This window comes from Palaemon carinicauda, chromosome 33, assembly GCF_036898095.1.
Source record: "Palaemon carinicauda isolate YSFRI2023 chromosome 33, ASM3689809v2, whole genome shotgun sequence".
Lineage (NCBI taxonomy): Eukaryota > Metazoa > Arthropoda > Malacostraca > Decapoda > Palaemonidae > Palaemon > Palaemon carinicauda.
Window position 1 is genome coordinate 24,234,344 of NC_090757.1, and position 17,220 is coordinate 24,251,563.

Genomic DNA, 17,220 nt, shown 5'->3' on the forward strand with positions numbered 1-17,220 from the left:
AGTAGCGGACCAGGACGCAACGTCATGTAACTGCTTGACAGTCTGTGAACTGTCAACAACAACAGGTGCGTGAGGACGCACAGCGTCCACTCGAGACTGCTTTGACCGCCTAGACTGAGCAGTCAAAACAACTCAAGAATGCGGAGGTTGACGCTCAGCGTCAAAACAAGTCAACTCCGATTGTTGGCGAACGTCCTGAACGTCAACAGGAGCATCAGCAAGTGGCCTAACGTCCAAATGTGGCTGAAAATCCACACGAGACCGCATCGAGTGTGGTTCTAAACAACCTGACTGACGTGACTTGGCTACGCCAACGTCAACAGGACGCACAAAGGAACGTTAGGGTGGCTGAAGGCCAGGATCTCGATGAGATAAACGGCTAGGCTCAACGGACTTATCGGCAGAATAGTCTTCCATAAGGGAGGCAAGCTTATTCTGCATGTCTTGCCGTACAACCCATTTAGGATCAACGGGAATGGTTGCGGTAAGAGACGAGGGTAACGTCTGTGACTGCAAAACCTTGCCTACAAAAAGACTCTCGGAGTCTGTGTTACGCTTTTGTTTAGGCGGCGAGCAGTCTTCCGATGACTGCATAGGGTCAGAGCTGTCCTAATAGTTAAAACCAGGACGCTGGACCTGTCCTGAAAGGACTGACTTTCGCTTAAAGGGCCTCGAAACCTTGTTCCACGGTTTCTTATGCGAAAAGCCTTCGGATGACGAGGAGAAAATCGTCTCTCTCGCCTTATGGTAGAGGTGATCTTGGTAAGATACACCTGATACCATAGAGGGAACGTCTGTTCGCTGATCAAGGCCTCTCGAACCCATAAGTCGTACGACATTACTTCTCCCCTGGGCTTGGGAGCTTGCAAGAGGTCCCGGATTAGGCGAACGACAGGCACGAACAGACGAACCCTCGGTCGCAACACTGATAACACTTTGCGCAATATCACTTTATCACTATGATTTTCTGTTTTGCACTTATTTCACTGAAATCGAATTTTTTAACAATTCACATTAGGTATGAATAAAACTGATTTCTACCTGAAGCACGCAATTCTACCCTCATCAAAAGGTTGTAATTGCGAAATCAGTCGTATAATGTAAGCACATTAATACCAGCAAAAAACAGTAAACATATTTTAAGATAAAAAAAAATCAGTGGCTGGGGAAGAGACTAAACACTAGTTCATTCAAAACTACGTTTTCAATCTCTCACCGTACAGTGCCTTGGGACGAGAATAAAAACTAAAAACATTTTATCCTTTCTCCCCGTACAGGGACGAGAGTAACTCGAGAACAACGTTACTCGCTTGGGACGAGATAAAGATCGGAACGTTCTCTCTCCTTTCTCTCTCTCCGTCTCTATCTCACTCTCTCTCTCTCTCTCTTGATTTCGCACCGAAGAGAAGAGCCCACTTACCTTTCGTCAATAAACAGGTTATTTGACCAAAGGAAAAAACTGAAAGGTTTTTCAATTAAAAGTTCCTTTAAAATAGTCTTTAAAACATTTAAGCTTTGAAAGAAAAAAGAACAAAACGTCAGAATCAAGATTTACTCTTTCTGCAAAGTGAAACCGTGATACTCTCTCTCTCTATCGTAACGATAGAGCGCAAACTGCGTAGCATAAATAAACTAAACGTTAGTTCAACTTTGAAACAGTACGAAGACTATTCAAAGAAAAAAACTATCATAAAATATTTACTAAAAATATTTCATTTAATAAGTTTTAAATCATTAGCTCTGTAAAAGTTATTTACGATTGAAAAGGGCTCAACGTTGTTTAACTTCGGTTTCCAAGTTAGGACCGCCTACTCTCAGGAAAGGTCGCATATAAACAAATCATTAAAATTTATTTTGATGTTTATTATAAATGGAAAGCTAATCGAAGAGGCCTAATAAAGGCGGTTGAGATATAAAATATATAGAGGAAAATCTATAATTAATTTATAACGTGATAAGATACTGTAATTGCTAAAAGCCTAAAAGACACTTCCGTCTAAGGGAAGGGTCGGCCATTTAAAAGTCAAAGAAAGTCCATACTCTCTCTCTTGTCATCAAAAATTAAATCTATCCAAAAACGAGTTCAAGATTTAAGATGAAGATAAAACACCTGCACTGCGAAAGCTCAAACCAAAATGAAGTACTTCACCAAATATGTTGAGAAAACTCCAGGTTCTACAGCGAGTATTGATACGTCTTGTCGTCAACGTCGACAGAGAAGAATTGAAGGGTTTGTTTACATGCAAGAGTGGTATCTGGCTGTTAGTGGCGCTGGTGGGCACACCCTCAACCTTCATAGCGATCGCTCGCGAGTTTTTGAGTGTGTTTTCTGTCGAGCCGCAGAGTTGCAGCTATTATATATTCACCGGCTAAGTTAAATATTTAAAAAATACAGTACTGCACAGTATAGTATGCATTGATGATTGAATGTTAACTGATGTTATCTCATGCTAGGCAGATAATTTTCATTGAGCATCCATTGTAATGTGGATTCACGATTAATGGTGGTGGATTCAAAGTAAACAGCCACTTAACTTTATTTACTAAACGGTAAACTAGTGACTTTGCTATTAGTACCTGTTATAACCTAACGAGTTTGATTTATTCAGTTCCAAATCTAGGCGACGTTGACCGACAGTTCACTATTACAGAACACTTTAGTGTAGCTTGTGTAAAGCGCAACTTCGAAAATTCTTTTTAGTTATTTTACTGTATTGTAAATGTTGCAAAAATAGATAATATAATTCACAAAAAAACATTTTATATATACATCCCAGGAAGTACCAGTTTTATTTGTAAGGCCAAAAACACCCACAAGGGAGGATAGAATGTCAGGTTGCCCTACATCGACAGTACTGGTTAAAAAACACATAAAATTGAGTCGATTTTTACTGTGTACACATATATGGGAATTCTACATGTGCAGACAAAAATAAGCTGAAGCTTGAATCTAAATTGCATTGATTCCAATGACACTGTCCAACTGAGAGCAGAAGATGCTGGCTGGAACTGCCTCACAGGGAATCAAAATGTTTCAGTTCAAGCTTCTCTCTACTCTGGCCTGTACCTGATGAATTGCGGTCTATAAGAACACGGTTTTGTACCGTCACAAAATGTGGATGGACCACATAAAATTAAAACAGCATACTACTAGAGTACTGTAATCCACAAAATGTTATTTTTATTAATAAAATAAATTTTTGAATATACTTACCCGATAATCATGTAGCTGTCAACTCCGTTGCCCGACAGAATTCTATGGAGGGATACGCCAGCTATCACAATACTAGAAGGGGGTGTACTTACCAGCGCCACCTGTGGCCAGGTACTCAATCATTTGTTGTTGACACCTCCTCAATTATTCCTCGGTCCACTGGTTCTCTCTGGGGAGGAAAGGGAGGGTCGATTAAATCATGATTATCGGGTAAGTATATTCAAAAATTTATTTTATTAATAAAAATAACATTTTTCAATATTAAACTTACCCGATAATCATGTAGCTGATTCACACCCAGGGAGGTGGGTGAAAACCAGTGTACATGATTAAAGGATAGCTAAGTATCCCAAATTTCATATAACAGTTATCTCAAATAACAATGAAATAATAAGTACCTGGTAAGGAAGTCGAATAGAACCGTTACTCTGCCTTTTATTTAAAGTTCGTCTTCCTTACTGAGCGCAGCGTTCCTCTTGGAGGCTGAATCAACCCAAAGGTGCCAAAGTACAAGGGGTTGCAACCCTACTAAAGGACCTCTACCAAACCTTTAACCCAGGCGCTTCTCAAGAATGAATAGACCACCCGCCAAATCCAAGGATGCGGAAGGCTTCTTAGCCTACCGTAACAACCATAAAAACAACAATAAAAGTATTCAAGAGAAAGGTTAAAAAGGTTATGGGATTATGGGAATGTAGTGGCTGAGCCCTCACCTACTACTGCACTCGCTGCTACGAATGGTCCCAGGGTGTAGCAGTTCTCGTAAAGAGACTGGACATCTTTCAGATAAAATGATGCAAACACTGACTTGCTCCTCCAATAGGTTGCATCCATAATGCTCTGCAGAGAACGGTTTTTATTAAAGGCCAACGAAGTAGCTACAGCTCTTACTTCGTGGGTCCTTACCTTCAGCAATGCAAGGTCTTCCTCCTTTAAGTGAGAATGTGCTTCTCTGATCAGAAGCCTTATATAGTATGAAAGCCCATTCTTGGACATGGGTCTCGAGGGTTTCTTGATGGCACACCATAAGGCTTCTGACTGTCCTCGAATAGGTTTAGACCTCTTCAGATAATATTTGAGAGCTCTGACAGGGCAAAGAACTCTCTCTAGTTCGTTACCTACCATGTTGGAGAGGCTAGGTATTTCGAACGATCTAGGCCAAGGACGTGAAGGAAGCTCGTTCTTTGCTAGGAATCCAAGCTGAAAAGAACATGTAGCTGATTCGGTTGTGAAACCAATGTTCTTGCTGAAGGCATGAACCTCACTGACTCTCTTAGCTGTTGCAAGGCAAACGAGAAAAGCAGTCTTGAGGATAAGATCCTTGAAGGAAGCTGACTGGAGAGGTTCGAACCTAGATGTCATAAGGAACCTTAAGACTACGTCCAGATTCCAGCCTGGAGTGGAAAGACGACGTTCTTTAGACGTCTCAAAAGACTTGAGAATGTCTTGAAGGTCCTTGTTGGAAGACAGGTCCAAACCCCTGTGGCGGAGGACTGAGGCCAACATGCTCCTATACCCTTTAATCGTAGATGTTGAAAGGGATCTCTCATTCCTAAGATGAAGAAGGAAGTCAGCTATTTGGATCACAGAGGTATTGGTAGAGGATATTGAATTGGCTCTACACCAGCTTCGGAAGACCTCCCACTTAGACTGGTAGACTCTACGAGTGGAAATTCTTCTAGCTCTGGCAATCGCACTGGCTGCCTCCTTCGAAAAGCCTCTAGCTCTAGCGAATCTTTCGACAGTCTGAAGGCAGTCAGTCGAAGAGCGTGGAGGTTTGGGTGCAACCTGTCTACGTGTGGTTGACGTAGAAGGTCCACTCTTAGAGGTAGAGTCCTGGGGAAGTCGACTAGCCATTGAAGTACCTCTGTGTACCATTCTCTTGCAGGCCAAAGGGGAGCAACCAGCGTCAGCCGTGTCCCTTCGTGCGAGACGAATTTCTGCAGAACTTTGTTTATAATCTTGAACGGAGGGAATGCGTACAGGTCGAGATGGGACCAGTTCAGAAGAAAAGCATCTACATGAACCGCTGCAGGGTCTGGAACAGGGGAACAATAAAGCGGAAGTCTCTTGGTGATGGAGGTGGCAAACAGGTCTATGGTAGGTTGACCCCACAACGTCCAAAGTCTGTTGCACACACTCTTGTGGAGGGTCCATTCCGTGGGAATGACCTGATTCCTTCTGCTGAGGCGATCCGCTGAAACATTCATATCGCCCTGGATGAACCTCGTGACCAATGTGAGGTTTAGACCTCTTGACCAAATGAGGAGGTCCCTTGCGATCTCGTAAAGGCTCCTCGAATGGGTCCCTCCTTGCTTGGAGATGTAAGCCAAGGCTGTGGTGTTGTCTGAATTCACCTCCACCACTTTGCCTAGCAGGAGGGACTTGAAGTTCAACAGGGCAAGATGGACTGCTAACAGTTCCTTGCAGTTGATGTGGAGTAATCCTTGTTCCTTGTTCCATACTCCTGAGCATTCCCGTCCGTCCAAGGTCGCACCCCAGCCCGAGTCCGATGCATCCGAGAAGAGATGAAGATGGGGGGTCTGGATGGCCAATGATAGACCCTCCTTGAGAAGAAGATTGTGCTTCCACCACCGGAGAGTGGTCTTCATCTCTTGGTTGATAGGGATAGAGACTGCTTCTAGAGTCGAGCCCTTGTCCCAATGAGCTGCAAGATGGAATTGAAGAGGGCGGAGGTGGAGTCTCCCTAGCTCGACAAACAGGGCCAGAGATGAGAGGGTCCCTGTGAGACTCATCCACTGTCTCACTGAGCAATTGCTCCTCTTCAGCATGCTCATGATGCACTGTAGGGCTTGGTTTATCCTGGGGGCCGATGGAAAAGCCCGAAAATCCCGACTCTGAATCTCCATTCCCAGGTACACAATGGATTGGGAGGGAATGAGTTGAGATTTCTCTATATTGACTAATAGACCTAGGTCTCTGATTAGATCTAAAGTCCAAGAGAGGTTCTCCAGACAACGACGACTCGTGGAGGCTCTCAACAGCCAGTCGTCTAGGTAGAGGGAGGCTCTGATGTTCGATAAGTGCAGGAATTTCGCTACATTCCTCATCAGATGAGTAAAGACCATAGGAGCTGTGCTTAGGCCAAAACACAGGGCTTGGAACTGATAGACAACCTTTCCGAAAACGAATCTCAGGAAAGGTTGGGAGTCTGGATGAATGGGAACGTGAAAGTATGCATCTTTCAAGTCCAACGAGACCATCCAGTCCTCCTGTCTGACCGCTGCTAAGACCGACTTGGTCGTCTCCATTGTGAACGTCTGCTTGGTGACATACTCGTTGAGAGAGCTGACGTCCAGCACCGGTCTCCAACCTCCTGTCTTTTTGGCCACAAGAAAGAGACGGTTGTAGAAGCCCGGGGATTGATGGTCCCGGACTATAACCACTGCCTTCTTCTGCACAAGTAGCGACACCTCCTGTTGCAATGCTAGCCTCTTGTCCTCTTCTTTGTAGTTGGGAGAGAGGTTGATGGGCGATGTGGTCAGAGGCGGTTTGAGGCAGAATGGAATCCTGTAACCGTACCTCAGCCAACTGACAGACTGCGTCTGCACCTCTCTTCTCCCAGGCTTGCCAGAAGATCTTGAGCCTGGCTCCTACTGTTGTCTGGAGAATCTGAGAGTCAGTGCTTTCCCTTAGATGTCCTGGGTCCTTTCCTAGACTTGCCTCTGTGAGTGTCTGGACGGGAGCTTCCTCGGCTGGGGGCTCTACCACGAAAGGGCGGTATGAACCTAGTGGCCGGGGTATCAGCCACTGGAGAGCGATAAGTCTTGGGGACAGAGGTGGTAACCTTAGACTTACGAGCCGATGAGGCTACAAGATCGTGCGTGTCCTTCTGTATCAGGGCAGCCGACAAGTCCTTAACTAGCTCCTCGGGAAAGAGGAACTTTGAGAGTGGAGCAAAAAGGAGCTGTGACCGCTGGCACGGTGTAATGCTGGCTGAGAGGAAGGTACACAGTTGTTCCCTTTTCTTCAACACCCCTGATACAAATAACGACGCTAGCTCACCCGATCCATCCCTGATAGCCTTATCCATGCAGGACATAATTAACATGGCAGAGTCTTTGTCCGCAGGAGATGTTTTCTTGCTGAGGGCTCCCAGGCACCAGTCGAGAAAGTTGAACATTTCGAAAGCTCTGAACAACCCTTTCAGAAGATGATCCAGGTCTGAGAAGGTCCAACAAACCTTCGAGCGTCTCATCGCAGTCCTCCTAGGCGAGTCCACCAGACTTGAGAAGTCAGCCTGGGCAGAGGCAGGAACTCCCAAGCCTGGTGCTTCCCCTGTGGCATACCAAACGCAACCTTTCGATGCGAGCTTCGTTGGAGGGAACATGAAGGAAGTCTTGCCCAGGTGTTGTTTAGACTGAAGCCACTCCCCTAAGGTCCTTAAGGCCCTCTTGGAGGATCTAGCTAGGACAAGCTTAGTATAGCTCGACTTAGCTTGTTGCACGCCTAGCGAAAACTCAGATGGAGGAGAGCGGGGAACAGCAGAGACGAAGTGGTCAGGGTAAAGCTCCCTGAGTAGAGCCAAGACCTTTCTAAAATCAACAGACAATGGAGAAAGCTTAGACTCCTCCACGTCTGATGAGGGATCAAGATGTGCCTCCTCATCATCCGACACTTCATCAGCAGAAGGTAGCGAAGCAAAAGGACCAGAATGCTGAACCGCAGAGTCAGAACGGGTAGGAACAACAACAGAGGTTTCCTCAACTTGAGGGAAAACCTGAGGTTCAGACTGCATAGGCTGAACAACAGTCGGAGCAGAAGGCAGGTGCAAGGGTGAAGGAGGTTGACTCCTAGCAAGAGTTGCACCCAAGGATTGCACCAGCTGAGCGGAGGACGGAGGCGGAGTAGTCCGTTCCTGTTCCTGAGAGATGAGTGGAGCATGAGAAGGTTGAGGCTGCGCAGAACAAGGTAAAGTTCTAGCAAGCTGAGGCTCCTGAGGCGCAAGTGCATGGTGTAGATGAGCTTGCCTAGATGAGGGTTGAACTCGGTGCAGCGCTGGTTGAGCAGACAGACTCACGGAGGGGAGAGGTTGTTGTACCCCAACCGAGAGTTGCACCACTGGTGGAGCAGCAAGGGGAGGAGGAGGAAGAGTGTAACTCTCCTGATCCCAAAGCAAGGGTTGCCTTAAAGAAGGCTGAGGCTGAACAACACTGTGAACAGCAAACTCCGAAAGTGGTTCAACATCGTACGCCTGGCAGATGGTGCTGCGACCAGGCGGAGCAGGTGCAGGCTGGGCGAGCACAGGTGCAGCGAGAACAGGTGGAGGGAGTGCAGGAGGTGCAACACTCTCAGCCCGACACTCACGCATCAAGTCCGAAAGCTGAACTTGCATGGACTGAAGCAGGGTCCACTTGGGGTCGGCAGAAACGATAACAGACTGAGGTAAAGTCACAGTCGGGGTCTGTAAAGGCAGAACCTTACTCCTCTTGGGCGGAGTACAGTCGACCGATGACAGAGGCGAGTCGGAGCTGAGCCAATGACTACAACCTGGCTGAGCACTCGCTGACTGAACTCTACGTTTAAGCGGTCTCGAGACCTGAGACCAACGTTTCTTCCCTGCATGAAGATCAGCGGACGAGAAGACGGGCTCAATCGTCTGCAGGTGGGAGTGACGGTCTAAGGAAGACACGCCCGCAACCACCGAGGATAATTCTGTGCGCCTAACAAGGCCTGTCGAACCCTTAAGCCCTTCGACATTGCTTCTCCCCTGGGCATGGGAGCTTGCAAGAGGTCCCGGACTGGGAGGACGACTGGCTCGCACAGAAAAATCCTCACGCACCACACTGGCACCACTAGCACTTGGCACTGCACAGACACTAGCACTCGTCACAGCACTGGCACTATTTCCACCCACTGCACTCTTGACCTTCAGTTCTTTAACCTCGGCCATCAGAGACTTATGGTCACTTACCACTGATTCTACTTTATCTCCTAAAGCCTGAATAGCACGCAAAACAGTTGACATATCAGGCGGAGGGCACACAGTAGGTTCGGGGGTAGCCACTACAGGGGTAGGAAAAGGTAGGGGATCATGAGGTGAGGAAAACATAGAAGAGTGAGAAGAACTTCTCCTAACTCTAGTTCTCTCTAACTTGGATGAATATTTTAAAAGACGTACAAAATCCAATTCCGAAAGTCCGGCGCACTCCTCACACCGATTTTCTAATAGACAGGGCCTGTCCCTACAGTCAGAACAAGCGGTGTGAGGATCTACCGAGACCTTCGGAATACGCCTATTGCAAGACCTACATCGTCTATGGGAGGGAGCTTGCGAAACGTCAGACATCTTGTTTCAAAGAGTAAGTCAAAGGGTGATCCAAAAACAAGCAAAAATTCATTAACCGTTAATCAGAGTTTATATAAAAGCTAACTAGCTAATATAAAAAGGATTCCAGTATGCGACAGCCGTTAATCTAAGAGAATACTTCACCAAATATCCATGAATAAACTCGAAGACCATGAGCGTATCCCAGAACGTCTAGCCGGAAGCACGACAGAGGAATAATTGAGGAGGTGTCAACAACAAATGATTGAGTACCTGGCCACAGGTGGCGCTGGTAAGTACACCCCCTTCTAGTATTGTGATAGCTGGCGTATCCCTCCATAGAATTCTGTCGGGCAACGGAGTTGACAGCTACATGATTATCGGGTAAGTTTAATATTGAAAATTACTGGTTAAGAAGTATCAAACCCATACAAAATTGTCCAAAGCAGTATATGCCAGTGAAACACCAAATTATAATAAAGAATAAAAGAACAATGTTATCGTACTGAAAAAACAAGGGCAAAACCCATAGCAAGGCTAGAAAGGGACTGTACAGTTCACTTAATTGCGTACTGTTTGTTGATATTGTTTATGATTATAAAAAAACAGTATCAAAACATTCAATATCAGAATGCATGTCATAATTCATTAATGAACTGGACTGTACTGAAAATACTACCAAAAACATTCAACAAAATAAAAATTTCCTTACTTAAGACAACATAAATACTATATTCAATTTTATATTGTGTGGACTATTCTGAAGAGTGTTCTTTTATCAAATTAAAACTGTCCCATGAATCATGGGAGATGGTTAATGAGACTCACCCATATCTTACTAGCTGGCTCTCCTATTTCATGCCAACTGCAAGATAGATGCTGATGATAGTATTAATAGATTTCTGGCATTACTAAGCACATGTATGTTTGGTTAAGACTTCCAACTCATGCCTATTTCATCATACAAAGCCATTAACCATAAAATGCCTTCTTTCCAAACTAGACACCCAACTTTCAACAATTTGCCAAGTTCAAGAATTGAAGGAGTACAACTGACCGTGACCATCATCCACCAAGGAATCAACAATTCTCCTTCTTCCTGGTAATGACCATCACATTTTAGTGCCTCTCAATTAGAATTTAGATTTCCTTGTTTATTCATGAATTGTGCCTTCCAATAAGTTGATTTTATGCACTGACTCATCATCATTTAATCTTATTTCTTAGCGATTGTGATTACAGTTTTGTGAGCTGCTCATCCCCATTAACATGAATATGGTAACACCTTTCTTTTTCACTTTTTTTACTGCTTGAGTAACTTCATCTCAACAGGTTTATTTTGCTTGAAATTCTTACTTCCTAGTTCAGGGAATTTACTTTGTTTTATTTTACATTAATATGTTTTTGCCTTGTCACTAGGTAGGGAATACCTTATGACCTCCAGCTTTCTTTATTTGTGGCAGATGGGTGGCACTGGCTCCTCCCCGCTTTCAGTTTCAAGAGCTGATTTGAGCTATTCCTTAATTGTGTGGTACTTTGTTTTGTACATTTTGAGTCGTTATCAGAAGCCTCTTTGCTTGACATTCCAGTTTTTTGGGGGAGGAGGGTGGAGCCTTTCCTCCTAAATGCTATGTCAGCACGCTTCACATACTAGCAGGGAAGGTCTCACACACAAGCAAATGTGCTTTCATTGGTATTTTCTATCGCCAATAGTTTGTTGCTACGGGTGACCTGGCTATATCATCATGTGCTGTTCCAATTCTTCCATCCTCATTGGGACATGTGTTTTTATGTCCCATAAAGACAATCTGGGATTACTTCCAAAAGTTCCATGAAGTTTCTAAGGGTTCCTCTTGCCTGTACTATACCATCCTTGCAACAAAGATTTTGTGATGAAAAAATTCTCCAATAATTTTGTCTGGTTGTTTTGAGGTCTTTGTTAAAATCTCTCCGGAAGACGTTACTCAATTTAAGGTAAAGACACCAAGGTCCTCTTTCCTTACTACAGGTTCGATATACAGTAGAACTATTTGCCATTTTTTAAAGTGTATTATGTAAAGTTGACTATTGTAGTTTAGCTCAGAATTCTCAATGCCATGAAGGATCATTCAACATCATCAAAAAATTTTCTTGCTCCTTTCAATATCTTCTTTAGATTCACCCTATCCTCCATTAAAAACTAATCAAGTTTCTATGATTAACGACGTCACCTGAAAGTAACGCTTTTATAACATGAACCATAATTTTCATACAAGCACATCAATCATATTTTCAGGCCCCTTCTCCCTTCCCAATGCTCATTTGTTCTTTATTTGGATACAAAAGAATGAGGTTTGAAGCAATGCTTGTACGAATGATGGTCAAGAACAGTTGGGTTTCTGTTTTGTGATTTGGACAAGTTGTTCAAATACAAAACATAAAAGATTAACTTCAGAGTAGAATTAGTAAGGCACTGGTGATTTCTTACACAACGTAGTTTGAACCTTGAATGAACAACGAAAACCTATGCAAAACGCAAAGCTCTAAGATTCTTATACGCTTAGTACATTCTGGGCTTTAGGGTACATCAGACATATTGCATAGTATACATATTATTACACGATAATTTTATCAAAAGTTAAACTTTCATGTTGAATAATTGGGACCTCTCCATGCCTCCAGACTTGACCTGTAATCATTCAAATCTCTTTACCACATGGAAAAATATTTACTTTAGTTAGGAAAACACTTTTAGACTAAAAATCATCTATAAAGCCCTCCAATTATTTCATGAACTCCAATCTTAAACTTATACACTTGGTTGTTCATGAAGGTCACATCAAGCACAAAGAACTTACTTGGTAATTTCAACAGTCTTCGATCTAGAAATATCACAGTGGGTGATATTCCCAAGGCGATGAGCTAATAGAGTCCGTGATGCCTCGGGTTCAACGTGGCTTGACGGCCTGCGAGGGTCCACTAAAGGCATCATGCAGTGACATCTGCTGAAAAAAATTTCTGTCATTAAAATAGTTTCCTCAAAGCTTACTAAGTATAGTCTAGCTTTACCAACTTTACAATGCTTCATGAAACATCCTTTTCACATTATGATTATTATCATTACTATCCCAGCTAAAACCTCAGCTTGAAAAGCAGGAAGCTATTAAAACCAATAAGGAAAAATACCTAAATGAAAAAGGAATTAAGGAAATAAATAAACTACAAGAGAATCAATGAACAACTAATACAAAATAGTTTTAGAACAGTAATAACATTAAAATGTTATTTTGATAATAAAATAAATTTTTGAATATACTTACCCGGTGATTATATAGCTGCAACTCTGTTGCCCGACAGACAACTCTACGGTAAAAACTCGCCAGCGATCGCTACACAGGTTGCGGGTGTGCCCAACAGCGCCATCTGTCGTCCAGATACCCAGCACTCAATGTAAACAAAGACTCAATTTTCTCCTCGTCCCACTGCGTCTCTATTGGGGAGGAAGGGAGGGTCCTTTAATTTATAATCACCGGGTAAGTATATTCAAAAATTTATTTTATTATCAAAATAACATTTTTCAATATTTAACTTAGCCGGTGATTATATAGCTGATTCACACCCAGGGGGGTGGGTAGAGACCAGCAATATATGTTTACACTTTTATGAGCTAAGAGTTTTTATTTCATTTTAGAAGTTATCAAAATAACAAAAACAAAATAAATAGGTACCTGGTAAGGAAGTCGACTTGAACAATTACTCTGCCTTTTAAGTACGTCTTCCTTACGGAGCCTCGCGATCCTCTTAGGATGCTGATCGACCCCTAGGATCTGAAGTATCAAGGGTTGCAACCCATACAACAGGACCTCATCAAAACCCCTAATCTAGGCGCTCTCAAGAAATGACTTTGACCACCCGACAAATCAACCAGGATGCAAAAGACTTCTTAGCCTTCCGGACAACCCAAAAAACAACAATAAAAACATTTCAAGAGAAAGATTAAAAGGGTATGGAATTAGGGAATTGTAGTGGTTGAGCCCTCACCCACTACTGCACTCGCTGCTACGAATGGTCCCAGTGTGTAGCAGTTCTTGTAAAGAGACTGGACATCTTTCAAGTAAAATGACGCGAACACTGACTTGCTTCTCCAATAGGTTGCGTCCATTATACTTTGCAGAGATATATTTTGCTTAAAGGCCACGGAAGTTGTTACAGCTCTAACTTCGTGCGTCTTCACCTTAAGCAAAGTTCGGTCTTCCTCACTCAGATGTGAATGAGCTTCTCGTATTAACAATCTGATAAAGTCTGACCAAGCATTCTTTGACAAAGGCAAGGATGGTTTCTTAACTGAACACCATAAAGCTTCAGATTGGCCTTGTAAAGGTTTAGTACGCTTTAAATAGAACTTAAGAGCTCTAACAGGGCATAAGACTCTTTCTAGTTCATTGCCTACGATCTCCGAAAAGCTGGGGATATCGAAAGATTTAGGCCAAGGCCGAGAAGGCAGCTCATTTTTGGCTAGAAAACCAAGTTGTAGCGAACAAGTGGCTTTTTCTGACGAAAATCCTATGTTCTTGCTGAAGGCATGAATCTCACTGACTCTTTTAGCCGAGGCTAAGCATACCAGGAAAAGAGTCTTAAGAGTGAGATCTTTCAGGGAGGCTGATTGTAACGGCTCCAACCTATCTGACATGAAGAATCTTAGTACCACGTCTAAATTCCATCCAGGGGTAGCCAAACGACGCTCCTTGGTGGTCTCAAAAGACTTAAGGAGGTCTTGCAGATCTTTATGTTTGGAAAGATCTAAGCCTCTATGCCGGAAGACCGATGCCAACATGCTTCTGTAGCCCTTGATAGTGGGAGCTGAAAGGGATCGTCCTTTTCTCAGGTATAAGAGAAAAACAGCCATTTGAGCTACAGAGGTACTGGTCGAGGATACAGAAACTGACTTGCACCAGTCTCGGAAGACTTCCCACTTCGATTGGTAGACTCTAATGGAAGAAGCTCTCCTTGCTCTAGCAATCGCACTGGCTGCTTCCTTCGAAAAGCCTCTAGCTCTCGAGAGTCTTTCGATAGTCTGAAGGCAGTCAGACGAAGAGCGTGGAGGCTTTGGAGTACCTTCTTTACGTGTGGCTGACGTAGAAGGTCTACCCTTAGAGGAAGACTACTGGGAACGTCTACTAACCATCGAAGTATCTCGGTGAACCATTCTCTCGCGGGCCAGAGGGAAGCAACTAAAGTCAACCTTGTCCCTTCGTGAGAGGCGAACTTCTGCAGTACCTTGTTGACAATCTTGAACGGTGGGAATGCGTAGAGATCCAGATGTGACCAATCTAGGAGGAAAGCATCTATATGTATTGCTGCTGGGTCCGGGACTGGAGAGCAATAGATTGGAAGCCTCTTGTTCAGCGAGGTTGCAAAGAGATCTATGGATGGTTTTACCCCAAGTGGCCCAAAGTCTCTTGCACACATCCTTGTGGAGGGTCCATTCGGTTGGAATTACTTGCCCTTTCCGACTGAGACAATCTGCTATGACGTTCAAGTCGCCTTGGATGAACCTCGTTACTAGGGAGATGTCTTGACCTTTTGACCAGATGAGCAGGTCCCTTGTGATCTCGTACAACGTCAGTGAGTGGGTACCTCCTTGTTTGGAGATGTACGCCAAGGCCGTGGTGATGTTCGAGTTAACTTCCACCACTTTGCCTCGAAGGAGAGACTTGAAGCTTTTCAAGGCCAGATGTACTGCCAACAGCTCCTTGCAGTTGATATGCATGCTCCTCTGACTCGAGTTCCAAAGTCCTGAGCATTCCCGACCGTCTAGTGTCGCGCCCCAGCCCACGTCCGATGCGTCCGAGAAGAGAACGTGGTTGGGAGTCTGAACAGCCAGGGGAAGACCCTCTCTTAGGTTGATATTGTCCTTCCACCAAGTCAGACAAGACTTTATCTTTTCGGAAACCGGGATCGAGACCGCTTCTAGCGTCTTGTCCTTTTTCCAGTGAAAAGCTAGATGGTATTGAAGAGGACGGAGGTGTAGTCTTCCTAGTGACACAAATTGTTCCACGGATGACAGCGTCCCTACCAGACTCATCCACAGCCTGTCTGAGCAGCGTTCCTTCTTCAGCATCTTCTGGATGGATAGCAGGGCTTGATCTATTCTGGGGGCTGATCGTCTTGTTGTTCAGCAACGTCCTCATCAGAGGGTTCCTCATCCGAAAACTGATGAGGAAACGGCAACGTCTGGCTCGCTGAGTCCGGTCGCACTGGTGGATGCGTGACGGAGCCAGACGCAATATCATGGAACTGCTGCACAGTCTGTGAACTGTCAACAACCATGGGTGCGCGAGGAAGCACAGCGTCAACCCGAGACTGTCTAGACCGTCTGGGTTGTGCAGTCAACACCCTACCGGGTTGCTGAGGTTGACGCACTGCGTCAAAACAAGTCACCTCTGCTGGTTGTTGAACGTCCTGAACGTCAACAACCACCTCCGAGCGTCGCTTAACATCAACGTGCGGCTGGCAACCCACACTGGGTCGCATCGGTGGAGGAACCACCTCAACTGGCAGACGCGAGTAGGTTACCTCAGCGTCAACAGGGCGCACAACCGACCGGTTGGAAGGTTGTTGGCCAGAAGGTTCCGTAGCAACCTTCTCCGCATTAAAGTCCTCTATCAAGGACGCAAGCTTGGACTGCATGTCTTGCAGCAAAGCCCATTTAGGGTCTACGGGAGCAGGTGTGGCAACAGACGGGGTTAGCGACTGAGGCGGGTACCATTTACCATCCCTGAAAGCCTTGTTATGCGTGACATAATTGTACAGCAAAACTTCAAAGGCTCGAAAACAACTGTGAAGTTGACCTGTAAACAACTTGGAGCGTCTCCTGGCCAGGCGCCAGGGAGAGTCTACGAGAATTGAGAAGTCTATCTGGGCAGAGGCAGGAACTCCCAAGCCGAGAACTTCTCTCGTGTCATATCAGACTCTCGCTCTATAAACCAGTTTAAAAGAAGGGAAAGCAAAGGCTGTATCCCCCAAACTCCTCCTGGTGAAAAACCAGTCGCCTAGCCAACGTAAAGCTCTCTAGGAGAGCGAGAGAGCACTAGCTTAAAAACAACGGCTTCAAAGTAGCTAGGCCTAGTGTAAGCTCTGACGTTTAGGCGAACGAGGAGCAGCAGTTACAAAAAGATCCGGACAAAGATCCTTAAAAAAAATCATCATGATTTAATTAAAGTCCATAGGAGGCTAAGCAGCTTTAGGCTCCTCTCCATCTGACAGAGTCCTCAAGGGAATATCAGTAGGAGGGGGAACAGCAACTTCCTCATCTACAGGAACCTTGTCCGATAAAAGCTGAGTCTCAAGCAAGGGAGAGACCTACCGTGGTGGCAATGCTTTACAAGCAGAGTCCACACTCACTGGTGCATTAGTAGCGGACCAGAACGCAACGTCATGTAACTGCTTGACAGTCTGTGAACTGTCAACAACTGAACTGTCAACCACAACAGGTGCGTGAGGACGCACAGCGTCCACTCGAGACTGCTTTGACTGCCTAGACTGAGCAGTCAAAACAACTCTAGAATGCGGAGGTTGACGCACAGCGTCAAAACAAGTCAACTCCGATTGTTAGTGAACGTCTTGAACGTCAACAGGAGCATCAGCAAGTGGCCTAACGTCCAAATGCGGCTGAAAAACCACACGAGACCGCATCGAGTGTGGTTCTAAACAACCTGACTGGCGTGACTAAGCTACG

At 44.8% G+C, this 17,220-nt stretch overlaps 1 protein-coding gene across 10 annotated transcripts in view; it reads right to left on the minus strand.

The window, feature by feature from the left end:
• The window catches only part of LOC137625895 (fl(2)d-associated complex component-like), a 184,462-nt gene that overhangs the window by 137,917 nt on the left and 29,325 nt on the right, over positions 1-17,220 (minus strand). For 8 of the 10 annotated variants that reach the window (XM_068356853.1, XM_068356858.1, XM_068356854.1 and 5 more), the window contains exon 2: positions 12,341-12,484. In XM_068356853.1, the coding sequence (XP_068212954.1) occupies positions 12,341-12,474 (134 nt within the window). In that variant the 5' untranslated portion in view covers positions 12,475-12,484. Of the gene's footprint in view, positions 1-12,340; positions 12,485-17,220 lie in introns of those variants that run through there. The other 2 variants (XM_068356859.1, XM_068356860.1) reach the window with 1 other exon arrangement.